The 16,706-nt window shown below is 34.7% G+C and overlaps 2 protein-coding genes across 3 annotated transcripts in view; both read right to left on the bottom strand.

The window, feature by feature from the left end:
* LOC113106278 (arf-GAP with Rho-GAP domain, ANK repeat and PH domain-containing protein 2-like) overlaps positions 1–13,827 on the bottom strand; it is a 78,530-nt gene extending 64,703 nt beyond the window's left edge. Inside the window, exons 1-5 of one of the 2 annotated variants that reach the window (XM_026268018.1) lie at positions 13,645–13,827; positions 6,041–6,800; positions 2,733–2,806; positions 1,415–1,491; positions 756–820 (exon numbers count right to left, since the gene is read on the bottom strand). In XM_026268018.1, coding sequence (XP_026123803.1) covers positions 756–820; positions 1,415–1,491; positions 2,733–2,806; positions 6,041–6,696 — 872 coding nt within the window. In that variant the 5' untranslated portion in view covers positions 6,697–6,800; positions 13,645–13,827. The remainder of the gene's footprint in view (positions 1–755; positions 821–1,414; positions 1,492–2,732; positions 2,807–6,040; positions 6,801–13,644) is intronic. The other variant, XM_026268017.1, reaches the window with a different exon arrangement.
* LOC113106275 (microtubule-associated protein 1A-like) overlaps positions 1–16,706 on the bottom strand; it is a 1,143,919-nt gene that overhangs the window by 691,638 nt on the left and 435,575 nt on the right.

The raw sequence follows: 16,706 nt of genomic DNA, 5'->3' as shown, positions 1-16,706 counted from the left end.
ACCTTCTTTCAAACATCACATTTTGTGTTCTACAGAAGAAAGGAAGTTATACAGTTTTGCAACAGAATTTTATTTTTGGGTAAACTATTGCTTTAAAAATAGATAAGAGGTAAATATAGATAAATAATAATTGATAATAAACCCTTTCATCAATGAAAATGAATTCACACCCAAGGTGCTGATGCTGATTGCCCATTACACCTGGCCATCATATCCTACAAACCACATTATTGTCTACAGAGATCCTGTAGATATGAAAATCTACAAACTGTGTTAAAATCACCAAAACAATCAAGAATTAGAGGACTTAACGTACAAGTTTATTATTTTAGAAATAGGTTGTTAAAAGAAAACAGGCTAAAGCCGAGTTCAGACTGCAAGATGTTCATAATCGGGTCACTGTTCTTTTCACACTGCATGACTATCTTGGCCAACATTCAGTCGCTGCTGTGTTCACACTGCTCACTCATTGGCTGTAGGTCATCGCTGATGTAGTTTTAGTCAGAACACACTTCACACAGCAGGATTTTGAATCGCCGACAGGTCCCGATATTAAGCATGCCAAATATCTCACGGACATCAGCAACATGTCTGCGATTCTCTCAGATCGCGTCTTTGCTCATTCACACTGCGTGATTGTGATTTTGGCCATTTGTCTGAGATTTCTCAAAACCTGTCGGTGAGCCAAAATCAGGGCTAAAATCATGCATACTGAACTCAGCTTTAAGGACACTGAAGTTCTCTAAACTATTCACCTCAACTTCTGTTGATCCAGGTTCACTTTTACTCCTTGACTAGACATAACCTCGTTGCCCACATCCTGAAAAACAAAAGCAATCAAGATGAAACTAAAAGCAAGAATATTTTCTAAATTCTGGTTTCAAATTCCATTCAACCTTGTTTTAAATGTCTTACGGCATTTTCAAGACCTGTAGACTTAAGGGACTTAATCGTACCATAATGTGTTACATACAGTACTGTATATAAAATGTATCTGAGTATTTATGCTTCAGAGAAGAGCAATGACATTTTATGATGTTTTTTTCTTTGGTTTTCAAGTGCAGTAAGTAATGTGCTCACCTACAGAATTAGACACTGCTGCTTTTAACGTAACACTGATGACACTTGGTTCATTGTACTGCTGGGACAGACTGCTGTTTACTCACAAGTAAACCACTCTAGAATTTGTTTTCAATCGAGCTAAGACCACATGTTTTATGGTTAAATAAACCGAACTAGGAGAGAAAACAAACCACTGAAGGCATGTTCTAAAAACAAATGTTCCAGACGTAAAAATGTCTTTGCTAGAAGTGTAACTTGTGCTCTACATGTGAGCTCATTGTAAATCATGTTACCTTATATGTTCATTTTAAAATGCCATATTCCAGCACAGGCAGGTTTCGTATGCACTCACCGGTTCCTTTTCTGCTAAGTTGAACAGAAAAAGCTCTCCATATGGGGCAATGGGGGACAGGGTCCTTTGAAGTGGTGCTGTAATTAACACAACAGGAATGAAGCATTATGACAAAGCAGGTTGTGGTTTTGTGGTTCGATTCTAGGAGGAGCTGCAAAGGAGAAAGATTAAGACAAAGAATGAACGAGGCAAGAGAGAGAAAAGATCAAGCATAAAATGAGATCCCACACACTGTCCTTTAGCAAAGCCAGCTTGGAAAATGTACCAAGAGGGAGCAGCTTGGGTGACTGGTTGTCAAGGTGACAAATGACCACCATATCTCTGCGGAGACAGTAAGAAGCAGCATGAATTCCTGACTGTTCCCTCTGGATGGACACACACATAGATATATAGCTAATAGACAGGGCCCCCCGCTAGATAAGACCCTACTGTAGGGTGTTTGATCTTGATGCCGCTATGTTATCTATTATAGAACTGTAATGTATTGCATCACATCTTAACCCAGTAGCAAAAGTGTCATTTCAGATCTGTGTCATCATTTATCATCATCAAGAGTTGACCTTCTACCTACAGATGAAACGCTCTCGCTCTCGCTCTGCCCTGTATTATCGCTCTTCAACAAGAACCTGTTTCAGGATAATTGTGTAAATCACTCAATGAGCATTTTGGAAATGTTCGTGGGACAACACAGTCCTTTTTAGCCTCATTCTTTGCTGTTATCTTACATTTTCATAGCATTCTGTTGATTAAACATTGATTTTTCTCATCGTATTTTCTGATCATCAAGTTGCAAACTAATTCCATGTTCCCAGGACTTCAAACTTTTAGTACTTAAAACATCTACCTTCTCAAGCAGGTAGCACAATAAGGGGCTACTACTACTACTACTCCAGAGAGTAAGAACAGAATTAGGTTGTAGATCTAGTAAATATAGATATTATTAAACCACTTTTACACTTAAGCCTGGTTTCTGACTTCAGTTTAACTCCCAATTCCCGTCTACACACACACACATCTCGCTGAAACAATATTCTTCTAGGATGCTAAAAGCACCTTTCCTGCCACAATTACAAACATTGCGACATGTTCGGAATGGGGACACAATGAAGCATTTCAAAGCCAAAGTCTGTTTCAAAGACACACACACACAAGCAAGCTGCTGTAGGTTTGGCAAACTAGGCTTCTCCACATGCATGCACGAGGAGATTATAGCACTGAGATGCTTTTTAAAAGGGTAAAAATGGCTCAATGACTCAATCACAAGTCAGAACAAAAGATATAAACCGCTGAAGCTGAAATAAAGGGAAGCGCAGTGTACCTTTCTGACTGCCTGTGGGGCAGATGAGTCCCTCTGACTTTGTGAGGAGGTCATTGTTGTTTGCTGCCACATTCCTGCAAACATATTTGAAAGTAGAAAAGTGTGAATGTTTTGTGGATTTCTGAATGAATGGAAAACAAACAACATTTTGCTGTCCCATTCAGTGACATCCAGGGTTTAATCTGGGCAGGGGACCTCTGGGGCTGAGCCTCAGCACATAGACTCCAGGGCTCGACATCAACATAATAACTGCCACTTTCTGGCACTGGTGGATCATTTTTTATTCTTTTTTTTATTATTATTATTATTTACTTACTGTAAGTGGCAGAAACCATACTTGCAATTTGTCCTATTTATGTGTCTATACTTGAATTAACCTATCCAAGTACAGTTACACACAGAGCACTGTTCATGCAGTCCACCCACCTACATTTCTTGCTAGTACTGGGAATCGAACCATCAACCTTTGTGTTACAATTCCATTTAGTTGTGAATGACTATGCAAGCAGAGCATGCCGTGAAGCGGACTATCAGAACACTCAGCAGGTGGCTGAGGCAGACCGGAAGCTGAGGCATAACCTAGAGTTAGAGCACCACACCCTCATTGCACATACTCCACTTGATCATATAAACTGCATAGTCATTCATGTGCTGGCAGGGGGCAAATAAGTAAAGAAATTAAAAGAAAAGAAAAAAAAGTAAATAAAAAATGAACAAGCTACCAAATACCCAATTTCTCCCCGGCACCAAGAAAGGCTGCCAACTGCTCCAGATCCTGTTCTAAACATAACATCACTTTCACTGTTGTACATTATGAAATCACATAATTTTTTATGTTTTACTGTCAAAGAATGTAAAAAGTCAAATACTTCTAACTGTATTATAAGTTTGGTAATGTTGCTAGAACACAATAAAATAAAATAAAAAACACTTAAACTTTTTTTTTCTCTATTTAAAAATAAAGAATGAATTGCAAATGCTAAGCTGCATTATTATATTCTAAAATACATTAAAAAAACATTAATGTCCTGGCAGTGACAAATGGCTTGTTTTATATTTTAATTTATATATTAAAATACATTAATGTAGTAAGTTGAGATTTAGGCTACAATAAATATTTTAACTGCTACTATGTAAAAGGAACCATGCTGTAAAAAGCACAGTGTTTGCAAACCAAATGTTATTACACTTTTGTTCATATAGCAGTAAGCCTACTTTTAAATGAAAAAAAGTGCACAATACACTACTTTTGAATGCATTATTAGTTTTGTGCGTAACAATGCGATTAAAAAATGTAATTGTTGCCCAGCACTAATATATATATATATAAAATCACTCACATATGCAAAACCAAATCTTCACTCTGGGCGACTAAATGATGTCTAATATTAGTCGGTGACTAATAAATTCTCAGATTTTACTCGCCAGTGTGAGATAAGAGGTTACGTATAAGTTAAGCACAGAGTTTCACTCTCTCCATCAAGTGATCTGTGCGGTTTTTCAGTTAATCTGAATGGATGTGAATGTGCAATGCACCTGTGTTTGACGTATCATAAACCTAGTGTAAAGCTGCACGACTCATCGTCGATTTGTCTCACACATACGCACAGAGAGAGAGAGAGATAGAGAGAGAATTGATGCGCTACAAGTAAACAATATTATTTGTTGTATTTTTGTGTCAACATAACAGCGTTTTCTTTTGGAATTCTTCAGCTTTTAAGAACTGCCGGGTCTTCCAATAGTGGGTGAAGCTAATGTGCGAACGGCAATCTCATTGGCTGGCGCTCATCTCGTGCCTGTTTTTATTTCAGCAAATCAGTTCAAGCGAACGCACACAACCTGATTAATATTCATAAATCCAGCAGCACATTAATCCTTAGTAATCCTTGGTGCGTTTTATAGTTCTTATTCGTATCATTATCATGTTATCAGTATTCTTGTTAGGTTTTTTCCGATTATTATTATTATTATATATAAATATTATTATTTTTCTTTTCTTTTTACAGTAAAACTGACCAAAAAAAAACACCATCAGTCTAGTTAGAAAAGAATGTTTAGTTAAAATGACTAGTAAGCATTCAAACATGGTTATTAAGTTTATTTCTAATTACTAAAGTTATATTATTAAATAATACTTGATTATAATAATGCTTGACTGACTCTGACACTTATGTGAAGAGTGTACTTTCAGATATTTCAATAACTGTGCCATATATATATCAGTCTGGCGAGTAAACTAGAAAGTTTACTAGCCAATGGCGAATAATTGCCAAGGTGTCCATGGAGGGTTGATTATAAACACAGACACACACACACACACACACACACACACACACACACACACACATATATATATACACATATACACACACAAAGCACACAATAAGTACACGAGTATAACACAAACACTCAAAGAAGTGTGAAATTATGCCAAAAAAAAAGTCTAAATAATTTCACTCTTCTTAATTGTCTGTGTCCTTACAGTATTATGTTTCAGTTTTAGACTTTTCAGTTTCACATCAGGAGCGTGATGAGATCTTATGCTATGACAAAACTGTTTTAACAGAAGTTAAACAAGAAGATTGTGGTAAATTTTACAGTCAATATTATATGTTTTGCTCAATTTCACCAAGGAAATAGTTCCAAACTAAATCTTACTGAATGAATCAGCTGTTTGAACAAATCAGGTGCAGTCAAAAGGTAAGTGCATTGTTTGGCATTGTGACATTCTTTCAAATGAAAGACTTATTTTTCATGATTGTAGATTTCTTTAAAATAGCATGAAAATATTGTCTTGTCTTATTCTCGTGAACACAGTATTGTGTATCGTCTCGTCTCCTCGTGAGGTAAGTGTCTCGTCGCATGCCTATTTATAATATGCTGGCAGCCACCATGTCTGTGTTGCTTCTGTGGTCAGAAACCAAAAATATTTTACACACAAAAAATGGATTTTAAGCCAAAACAAATTTGTTTTGAAGAGATGAAATCATCAACCAAAACAGTAATTTTCATTGCTGTTCTGCTGGCCCGATTTACCTGTGTCAGCACCGATTTTGTGGAAAATGTACAATAGGTAAACATGGTAGCTCATAGCCAAAGAACTTTACTATAACTGTGTCAAATTATGATCTAAGAAAAATCACACCCCAAACAGCATATGGTTACACAATTACCTAAAATTAATTACCAAAACTTTATTTAATATATATATATATATATATATATATATATATATATATATATATATATATATATATATATATATATATATATATATATATATATATATATATATATAATTTACTCACCAGTCAGGAGGTATGTAGGGGTGTTCAGGGATCTCTGGTACAGGCCTGTGTCGTAGTTTAAAGGAGCGGGTGACCCTCGGCCCAGAGGATTCCTTATTGAAGGTGCACTCCTCATATATTTCATTTTCAACCATTTCTCCCACAAACTCTACAGAAGCTCCTTCTGAGGAAAAGTCATCATTCTCATCTGGAATGGGTTCTTCTGAAAAGTTCTCCAGTGATTCACTGCTGCCATGCTCAGAGGTGGAGCTAGAGCTGGAGGAAAGTGTATGAGGAAGTGTAGCAGAACCAGTGGCCATACACTCTGAATCAGCAATAGTCCTTGAAGTTTGCCTCGTCACCTGGATGTCACTGCCCTGAGAATGCGGACAACATGTTTCTCTCTGCTCAGCCTTGGGAAACACCTTTCTAGGTCTTGGCATTGGCTTTCTCCTCACTGGCACTTCACCTCCATCCACTTTTATCATCAGGGTCTCCAGGCTAGTAAGGATCCTCCGCCGGTGTCCTGTGGGAATATTGTCCATCTTAAGAAGCTTCTCATCAGTTAGGCTCCTGAGGTCCTTAAAGCAATGGTAGCCAGCCCCGGCGAAGCTGGAGGCATATTGGAGCAGGTGTAGACTGGTCAGCCACTCAGTAATTTCCTGGTCGGGCTCCATAGAAGAGTAGACACATGGGGTCTTCAGTGGTCATGAAGTCTACCATATGCCATTGGGATGATGAGGTTACACTGAGGCAAGCTGAAAAGATGTAGAAACACACCCTATTGTAAGGAGAATAAACATGTGTTTGTGAATTATTTTATTTGCATTAAACAAACAAACAAACAAATATGTTGGTGTTTAGGAGTTGAGAAACCAAATGCCAAACTTATCTGATTTAAGTATGAATCGTCTTGACAAACTAATAAAACATTATTATTCGAGCGTAAATGCTCCCACAATAACAGACTGGTGTGTAAAACTCTTGGACATATTTTAAAGATATTTATGCTGCAAACTTTAAACATTCCAGCATTTAGTTGATCCTGATAAGCGCTCATCATCACAGTTGTTAACACGAAAGCTTTCTTCTTCCATGAGTGGGTTTGGCATCCCGACAAACAATTTTTTTTTTTTTGTGCTTTTTTTAGGAATCCTGTAAGCACTCTATTTTTCATTGATATTAAGCAGATGTAATTATTTTGTTTAGCTCAAAATGTTATCACATTGTATGTTACATTTGTAAACTTAAACTGTGAACCTAAAAAGCAGGGACTAAAAATATATATAATCTTTTTATAAAATACATTTTATACATATTAGGCCTATACATAAAGGATCCTGCAAGCACTATATATTTTCCTCCTTTGTTTGTACTGCACAAAAAGTGGTTCAATAACACTGAATGTTACAGGGACTAATTATTGCAAACGCATATCCCACTGTGTTCTGGTTAAATATATATATATATTTTTTTATTGGTAAGGTTTGCATATGGTGATGTGTTTTTAATGACAGCTTTCCTAAAAAAAAATATCCTTTTTTCTAAAAGAAATATTCCTATATATTACCTTGCTTACATTATCGCAATCTATCTCAACATATCATATCACAACCTCTGTATTGTGATATGTATCATATCGCCAGATTCTTGGAAATACACAGCCCTAATTTACACTAACTTGCATGCGTCAACTGGCCACATTTAGTCATGTATAAAAATATAACTTGCTGGCACACACAAACAGACTATTTTGCTAAGCAACAGTGGATAGCAGAAGAAGAATCCGGGCTCAGCTCTCATCTCTGTACTCTTCTATTTGGTGCAACATTTTGAACAAAAAGGCAATTGCAACAAAAATCTGTTCTGTTTATAGTTACAAGCTATTTTCTGCTAACTATTTTATTTGTTCAGAAAAATCAGGATGGAAATGACATGTAGATAGTGGTTATAAATATAAAATCCTACATTTGGTTTATTGCTTCAAATCCTGAATTTGAGTATTCTATGTAGTTTCAGACCTTGTGTTACTCATAAAAGGGTGTATTTTAAAATGTATGACTCTTTGAAAATTCTACAGAAAGTACAAAGTTCTATACAAAGTTGATGCAAGAACACTTTGTTGGAAGCACAGCTGATTCTTGTTGTTATTTTGAAAGGCTCTCTAAAAAACAATAAATCTTCTGCATCAAAGAACAACAAGAAGGCTTTACATCATCCCTGTTTCAGCTTCTCTCATTTCATCATATAATGGATAGATCTCGGTTATTTTTACCAGCATCTAGATCTCTGAATGGCTAAGCACTAGTGTATTTTGTTATGCCATTCTTATAGAAAATATATGAAAAGAGTAAGCGTGCCATCCTCAAATCTCAACACAACCAGCTGTTTTTTCGGACCATCACATTGCAAAAGTCACCCTCAAATAGTTCTGCGCACGATACAGCAGACAAAAATAGATTGGATTGTGTCTGTATAGTCAGATAACTAGCCATCCACTTTTTGTCCTATTCTTAAAGTAGATCCGTCCACTCTCATAATTTGCTTCTCACTCCTGTAAATTTCAGGCAGTCCCCCTGGTTAGGGAAATGACTGCAGTTGTCTTTCATAACCAAATTATGCACAAGACAATCATGTTCATTAATCCAAACAAGACGATGGTATTTCACTGCTGTCTAAAATGTACACATTTTGGCTATGTGAGCTATCTTTTTTTATGTGAGCTATTCTATGTTTTTTAGCGGTTTTATTTGGAAATTAATTGTATATACTAAACACTTAATAAAAATAAAGCACATTTCTGGATGATATGGATTATTGCCATGATAATTTATTAAAATCCCCTTTGAAACCCTGATCTGCATTCCTCATTAAAAATCAATTAACATTTTCATTTTAACGTGTTCTTCCACTGCAGAGATGTTTAAATAGAGTGACAGTAAACTTTATCAGTGATGTGAATATTATTTCCACAGTATTTAAAGAGCTCTTTCAGTACTCATTGGTGTTCTATGCTTCTCCTTTCCTCAGAAATACTTCTGCATTTAGCTAAAACAACAACACCGGTCACAAATATAAATAATAGGGATGTTGACGATAAACCACGAGCCGGTTGAAAATTTGAAAGTTGAAATTAGTGACGATTCAAATCGGTTGAGATGCTAAACAAATCTAGATTCACTTAAGGGTAGGAGTTTATATGAATGTATGTCTGTGGGGAACGTACTGTCTTTAGAAAAGTTTAGATGGTATTATTAATTTTAATCTTGCCTCTGTATTATGCATATTAAAATTCATAAGTGCAGCACTGCTTTTTAGTATATTTCAATTTCACAAAGAAACATGTAGCCTTTTGCTCCAAGCAATAATAAAAGGAAACATTTAATTACATTTTGTAAAAAAAATAATAATAATAATAAAATAATAATAATAATAATTATAATAATTGTGAATTGAATCATGAGTTGAGTGAATCATTACATCCCTAATAAATAATACACATACTCCGTGTAATTTGAAATTGTCGTTTGTTGCATTGCAGTGTAGACATGGTTGCTGTCGTACCACATAGCTATATTGCCCTAAAAAAACTTTTCATTTTCTGTCAGTATTAGTACACGATGTAACTTCAGAAGAGTCAAGTTTTAAATAGGAAAAATGTGGTCATTTCTGAGCGAGATGCTAATAGTCTAATCAGATTCAATGATCTATGCTAAGCTACAGCTAAAAGTGCTACGGCCAGACCCGGAAATCGGCTGAAAGGATTCAAAAACTGTAAAACTCAACTGTTTAACTCTAGGAGAGTTGGAAAATAAGCCTCTTTTCTTTTTTTTCTTTTTTTCAAAAATAGTGAAGAGTTCCTTTAAGGGAACGTAAAACCTTGTGAGAGAAAGTGCATGTGTAACAGTATATTGGATCCAGACTTTGGTCTTAAAGGGGAAGCTGTCCAATATTTGCCCTGTCTGCTATTCATATTAATCAAACTACAGTGAGAGAAAATCTATTTAGAGAAAATCTCTCACTGCTATTGACTAAATCACTTTCGTAAATAAAATAAGAAGAAATTAAATAAATAATAATTATGTCTATATAGATTGATGGATGGATGGACAGATGGATATAACTTAGTGAAGACTAATTCATTTACAAATGTATTTCTTATTTATTGCTTGTAATTAGTTTCTAGTACTTATTTCATCACTGATTGTTTATTTATCTCCAGTGATATTGAGGGGTTTTTTTTATTTATTTTTTTATTAGTTCGATATTGACATTGGTGAAAAGGATTATGAAAATGATATGGTATCAGAGAGTTCAATATCATGAAACCTTATTAAAAGAAAAAATAACTATAATAACAAGACTGAAATAACAAGACAGCATAGCTTGAGTGTTCACATTGTTACATGGTCCTTTGCATTTAAGCTTAGATTTTTCAGAATAAGAAATAGCATAAGTTAAAGGGGTCATATGATGCCATTTCAAATTTTCATTCGTCTTTGAAATGTTACAAAATCTTGGTGCATAAAGAAGATCTGTAAAGTTGCAGATTAAAGTCTCAAATCCAATAGTTTTTTTTTTTTTTTTTTTTACCTTAAACCGTATAAACACATTGCTTTACACCAAATACACAATATAATGTTATTTTTTAGCAATGTCATATTATCCATATTATATATGGATATTTTAGGTGCTGTCAGAATTGTTGTAGGAAGTGCTGCAATGGCAAGTCAATTTTAATCAATCAAAAAATCATAATCAAAAGATATTTACAATACGCACAAAACTTTAACAATGTAATACATTATTACGTCACAATAAAACTTCCGTATGAAATGTGTTTTATTTTCCAGAAAATCTGTGTTATTATTATTATTATTATTATTTTCTGGTTTCTTTGTTTTATAATTCCATACAAATGTTTTATAAAATATGGCAGTAATCTAACGAATAAATAAAACTTTAACATTTTAATTAATCTTTTAAAATGCAATAAACTGCAAACAAAGTGCTGCACAACAGAAGTTTACAGTGATGAACACTGATAAAATTGTGTGATATCATTGTTTTATACTAAATGTTATTATTGTTGTCTTTATTACTTAAATTGAGAAGCACATTCTACTATATAACAGTTATATATTTCTGTCATCATTTCTTCAAGTTATAACAAACTTTTGTGAGATTGTAATAAAGACTTTTGAGTTATCCTTAAAAAAAACAATGATAAAATGAGGCACATTTCACGATTTATTCTTAAAACTTTTGTAAAAAAAAAAAAAAAAAAAATCTTATTTAGATATAAAAACCTCAAGAAAAAAAATCCTAAAAGTAATAAGATGGAAATTAAATTCAATTTATTGCAATATGGTTATTCATTAGATCAGGTTACTAAAAATAGGCTACTTCAATGAAAACAGCTAATCTGTACCTAAACAATTAAAGTAACTCTACCAGACTAACTGCAAGGTATTGTTCAACGAGCATAAAAGGCTGCTTTTGCTCAGATCAGTTTAAGCCTTGTTTAACAAATCAGATTTTTCAGATCTGAAAATCTGTAACTGGCCGAAACATCACAGCTCTGGCACAAACCAATGCTTTCACAACCTCTAAACCCGCACTGACATGCATCAGACTTTTACCAGTTCCGACTAGTTCTGTTGTTTTGGCTGTAAATTCATCCGTCGCTTGGCAGAAGCAGGCAAATTATTCAGATTATCCAGGCTTTACGACATGCTTTCATCTCCGAAAACCAGTGGAAAAAAAAAACTATCCAAGGTAAAAGAACATTTGGATAAGACTAAATTAAATACAGCAAGGATAAACATGGTCACAAGAAAATAGCATCTTCATATCATCACAGCAAATCAATAAAAACCATAAATCACACTTGTTCTTATGCATTCACAGAATTATCCATTTTTGTTATTTTGCATATTGTTTGTCATACTCAGTTCATGATAATATCATAATTTCAAAGGCTTTTTTACAGTCTGCTTGATAAACCATTTAAGTACTGTGTTTTTTTACAAATTGCAAACTAAACCAACTCAGACAAAAAAATAATAATTTGTAACAGTAACAAAAAATCTTTGCACATTTGAACTGTATGCAACCAGTACAGACAGGTTAATGAATTGCTTATCATTACAAGTAGAAAATGTTACTCTAAATGCAATGGAACACCCAAAATGCTTGTCTGTCAGATAGACTTTTCCTAAACATTGTTGCAAACTGCATTAATTTCAACGTGGTTATATTCTACACAAATGCCCCTCACCACTTGCAAACATTCTGAAATGTTTTTTCATAACAAGCACAAGCATGTAGGCCCGTGCCTGACTTCCACTGTTAACCACAATGATTAAAGTGTAAAGAATGTACGCAAAGAATGTGCTTAAAGGAACAGCTTACCCAAAATTTGTCATCATTTACTCACCCTCGGGTCATTCTGTGAAACCCAAAAAGGGATGTTAGGCCGGACGACAGTCCATGAAAGTGAATAGTGACTGAGACTGTCATTCCGCCTAACATCTCCTTTTCTGTTCCTCAGAAGAAAGTCATTATGGAGGGTGAATAAAGTTTCACTTGAAGAGATTTTGTTTGGCTACTCTATTGTCCCCTTTTAAGTCTTGAGTCATATACCAAGCATTTCTCTCCCATAAAAATTACTCACTACAGGGCAAAGTCCAGCTATAAAGAATGTTTCACAGCATAAATACATCCGGGATAACAATATAATAAAATCTTTAGCATGGCACATAACAAACAGCATAAAGCTGTCTATTATTTGCTTGTGTAAAAAAGAAAAAATAGAATTTTAAAGTAGCTCAGACTTGTTTCAACAACAAAGTAAATCTTTTTCCTCCAATATGTATTTTTTAGGCTTTCTGTTATGATAACAAATGTTATCAGTATTGCAGAAACCTTTCTTTTGCGTGAAAACTTTTTGGAGGATAAGTGAGAACTCTTCTTTTGGCATTTTTTGTTTTGACGGCCCGAGTGAATGAGAGTTTGGTAAAGATGGCAAGATATTCAAAGACTCGACTTTTCCAGATCTATTAAACATGAGCGAAAACGTTTTTACTACACAGCTGACGCCTTTTTCCTTTGTAGTGATGCAGAAAACGAGCTACAAGCATGTTTTCCTCGAAACAAGCTTTCCTCCGCTCTGTACAAAATACATTGATCTCAATGCGCTGGCGTCCGAAGGGACCGTCTGCAAAGTGCGAAGCATGTGACTAACAAAATAATAACTTCATAGTAACACGCTGTAATGTCACCAAATCCAGTTCACACATCACTGCTCTCATGCTTGTTATACTAAAGCACTTAGCCTATTTTTTTATTATTTTTTATTTGCTTCGACACATTTTTTATGACTTATGTTTTTTTATGAAAGAGCGTAATATTAACAAGTTGAGGGAGTGTTTACACATGGAGTGTCTGAGCAAAGCGCACTACAAAACAAAAGCTTGTATCCCAGTAAGTCTGTTTGGCTAAATAAACTGATTTATGACAATATACGTACAATAACATAACGCCATGAACGAAAGTGAAGAGCTCAAAGCGAAATCTTGTTATTAAAGAAAATAAAGCGGGTCTTTTCTCGAACCGTAGCCTACCTCAAACCGTAATCACCCTTCTTGCTGTCAAAATGTCGCTGTAACTTTCGGACGAGAAGTTGTCACTGTCTGCTAAGTTGAAAACGTTTGTCTTCATGCCGTGGCTTGTTTCCATCCAGCGCTCGTTCCGGATTCGAGTCTAGGCGCGCGACTCTCCACGCCTACCGCGCCTCTGTTACACTGCTGTGAACATGTGGGACAAATGCCAAGGCATGAGGTAGAGTCGATTACAATTTAAATAGCATGGGAATATAATGATGTTGGCAATCAGCTCAATTTGAATAAATAAATAAATAAATAAATAAAATTAAATGTCTCTTTCTCGGTCTTTGAATCGGTAAAACCGCATCTCTCTCCACTCTTCTACATGTTGCAGCTTGATGCGCCTCCAGCGACGGATTCTGCAGGAATTCATACATTTACATTTCTGTTTCCTGGATTACATATTTCTTTAGCATGAAAACTATCTGCATGTTTGTATATGACTGGAAGCATAAAAACAGTTAAACAGTTCGTTCAATAACGAGAGAATGTCAAGAGTTCTCAAACCTGTCCTGCACATCACCCAACACATGTCTAGCAGTCTCTACAAACGAGCTGATGAATTGAATCAGGTGTGTTAGATAAGGGAGACATACAGAATGTGCAGGACTAGGGATGCCCCAGGACAGATTTGAGAACCACAGGCCTGTGTTATCTGTCATAGCAGAATCTTTAAGTCAAATTACGTCATAACGTTGCATATAGTGTGTTATGATAGTGTTTCTTCAACTATGGGCACTTTTGGCCCTGTTTGCTTTTGATTATTAACAATCTCAATTCATGCATCACATGAGTATGCTGTCCTACTTTTGTGCTTTTTTTGGCAAACATTATCAACATTTACATTAAAACATAATTTACACCGCTGTGATTTTGATCTCAAAATGCTGTATAACACATTAATTTATATTAATAATTATTTTATTGTTTTATACAGCATATTGTGATCGAATTCATAGCAGTGTAAATTATGTTTTAAATATTTGACAATTGCATTTAAAACAATTACAGCAATATTTGGGAATTAACTCACAGAATCTCACTGACATCGGTGTCTCTTTGGTAAAAGAAAAAAAAAGATGATTGTGATGTAAAAAGCTTACGACATCTGAGGGATTAATTATGGATATTTTTGTATTGTTTAGATGAACATTTTAAGATTAAAGTGAATTAAATTTTAACATTTTCAGATTAAAATGTACATAAAAGACAAATGGCAAGTAGAAAAAAAAATATATATTTTTAATGCGACTTTTATAATGCAGTAAGACAAAAGCTAAAATCTCAAAAGATTAAAAAAAAAATATCAAGCGGAAGGTTGGGGGTTCGATTCCCCGGGAACACATGATAGGTAAAAATTTATAGCCTGAAGGCACTGTAAGTCGCTTTGGATAAAATTCAAATTCATAAATTCAAATTCTCAACACTTGAAGTAACGCCTTGTGCAATTCAAGAATTTTACCACTTGATGGCGATAAATCCCAACAGTTCTTTTTAAGAGCGCCTTTGTCAATTTTGTGTGCAATATTCTCATTGTTCCTTGGGTGTTCTGTTTGATCATATTTACGGTGGTTGTCTACAGTAGTTTTATGTATACCCAATATATTTGACCAAATGATGTTTTTGTAAATAAAAAAATAAATCTATTTCAAGTTCTTATTGCATTTAGTCTGCAGGCTTATTTAAAACCTTTTTCTCATATATGTTAAACATTTAGATCTGTTACCTTAAATATAAATAGTAAATACTGGATTTATGTGGGGCTTATTACATCTGTACATTTTCTGCAGTCGAACTGTGAGGCCATCAAAAAATGTATCAGTTAACACAAAAATAATATTCACCATAGATAATAATAATTAATACTTCTTAAGCATAAAATCAGCATATTAGAACTGTTACTGAAGGATCATTTGACACTGAAGACTGGATTTATGGCTGTTCAACAAAAATAATAAATAAATAAACAAAAATCATGTTTGCCATCAAAGGAATAAATTACATTTTAAATATATAAAAATTAGAAGGTTGTTTTTAAATCAAATAAATGCAGCCTTGGTAAACATACAGTATATATATATATATATATATATATATATATATATATATATATATATATATATATATATATATAATACAAAGTAGCAATTTGTATGTACAATCACAGATGTAGACATTACTCTGCTTTAGAATTGTTCATCTCTATATTACAGGCCTGGAGTGATAAATACTGGGTTCGAGTGAAGAAGAGATGAAGAGAACAGCTAGTGTATCTTCTGCTATTTCTCTAATTATTAGATCCTCAGTTTATGCTCAAAGGCCCTCGACGAATACACATGAAAATATGGTAGATTTAGCCAACCAGATAATATTCTCACTTAAGAATGATCTGTTAGACCTCTTACAAGAAACCGCTGAGGAACTGAGAGTTTTGCAACCAGTAAAAGCAGGAGAAGAAACAGGACCTGAGCAATCCTCTGATGCCCGTAGACATTCAGCTGGACTTCACACAAGACTTGCAGGTCCTCAGGATATTTTATGAGCTTCACACCCTGAGAGTGTGAGTGTTGAGAGAGGTGCTTTGCGGTACAACAAACACACTCACTGAGCACAGGATGTACTCTACGTAATTTGGGGGATACACACCCAGTTGATGTGGTTAAGTGCTTTTTTGTAAAGGAAGGAGTGTTTCCAAACTGTGTGTATATGTGTGTGTGTGTGTGTGTGTGTGTGTGTGTGTGTGTGTCTTTGTCTCAAAGCTGATTAGCATGAATGTGACAGTACTGCCATGCATAGCATTTTTATGTACTTGGGGCATAAAATAGTTTGTATAAAAATATTTTAAAAGGTACATATGCTACTTAATGTATCAATTAATAAGACTAAGTTTGATACTTGCACGTCTTGTCTGTTTGAAAAAGAGTCCTGATCAGGGCCGCTGCTGGTCAAATGGGTGCCCTAAACAGGATTGTATTGCTGTGCCCCCTCCCCTTCCGCAAATATGATGATGGAAAAAAAAA

The sequence above is a fragment of the Carassius auratus genome, chromosome 7 (assembly GCF_003368295.1).
Source record: "Carassius auratus strain Wakin chromosome 7, ASM336829v1, whole genome shotgun sequence".
Taxonomy (NCBI): domain Eukaryota; kingdom Metazoa; phylum Chordata; class Actinopteri; order Cypriniformes; family Cyprinidae; genus Carassius; species Carassius auratus.
Note: the sequence above shows the minus strand (reverse complement) of the source record. Positions and strands in the feature narration are given on the sequence as shown.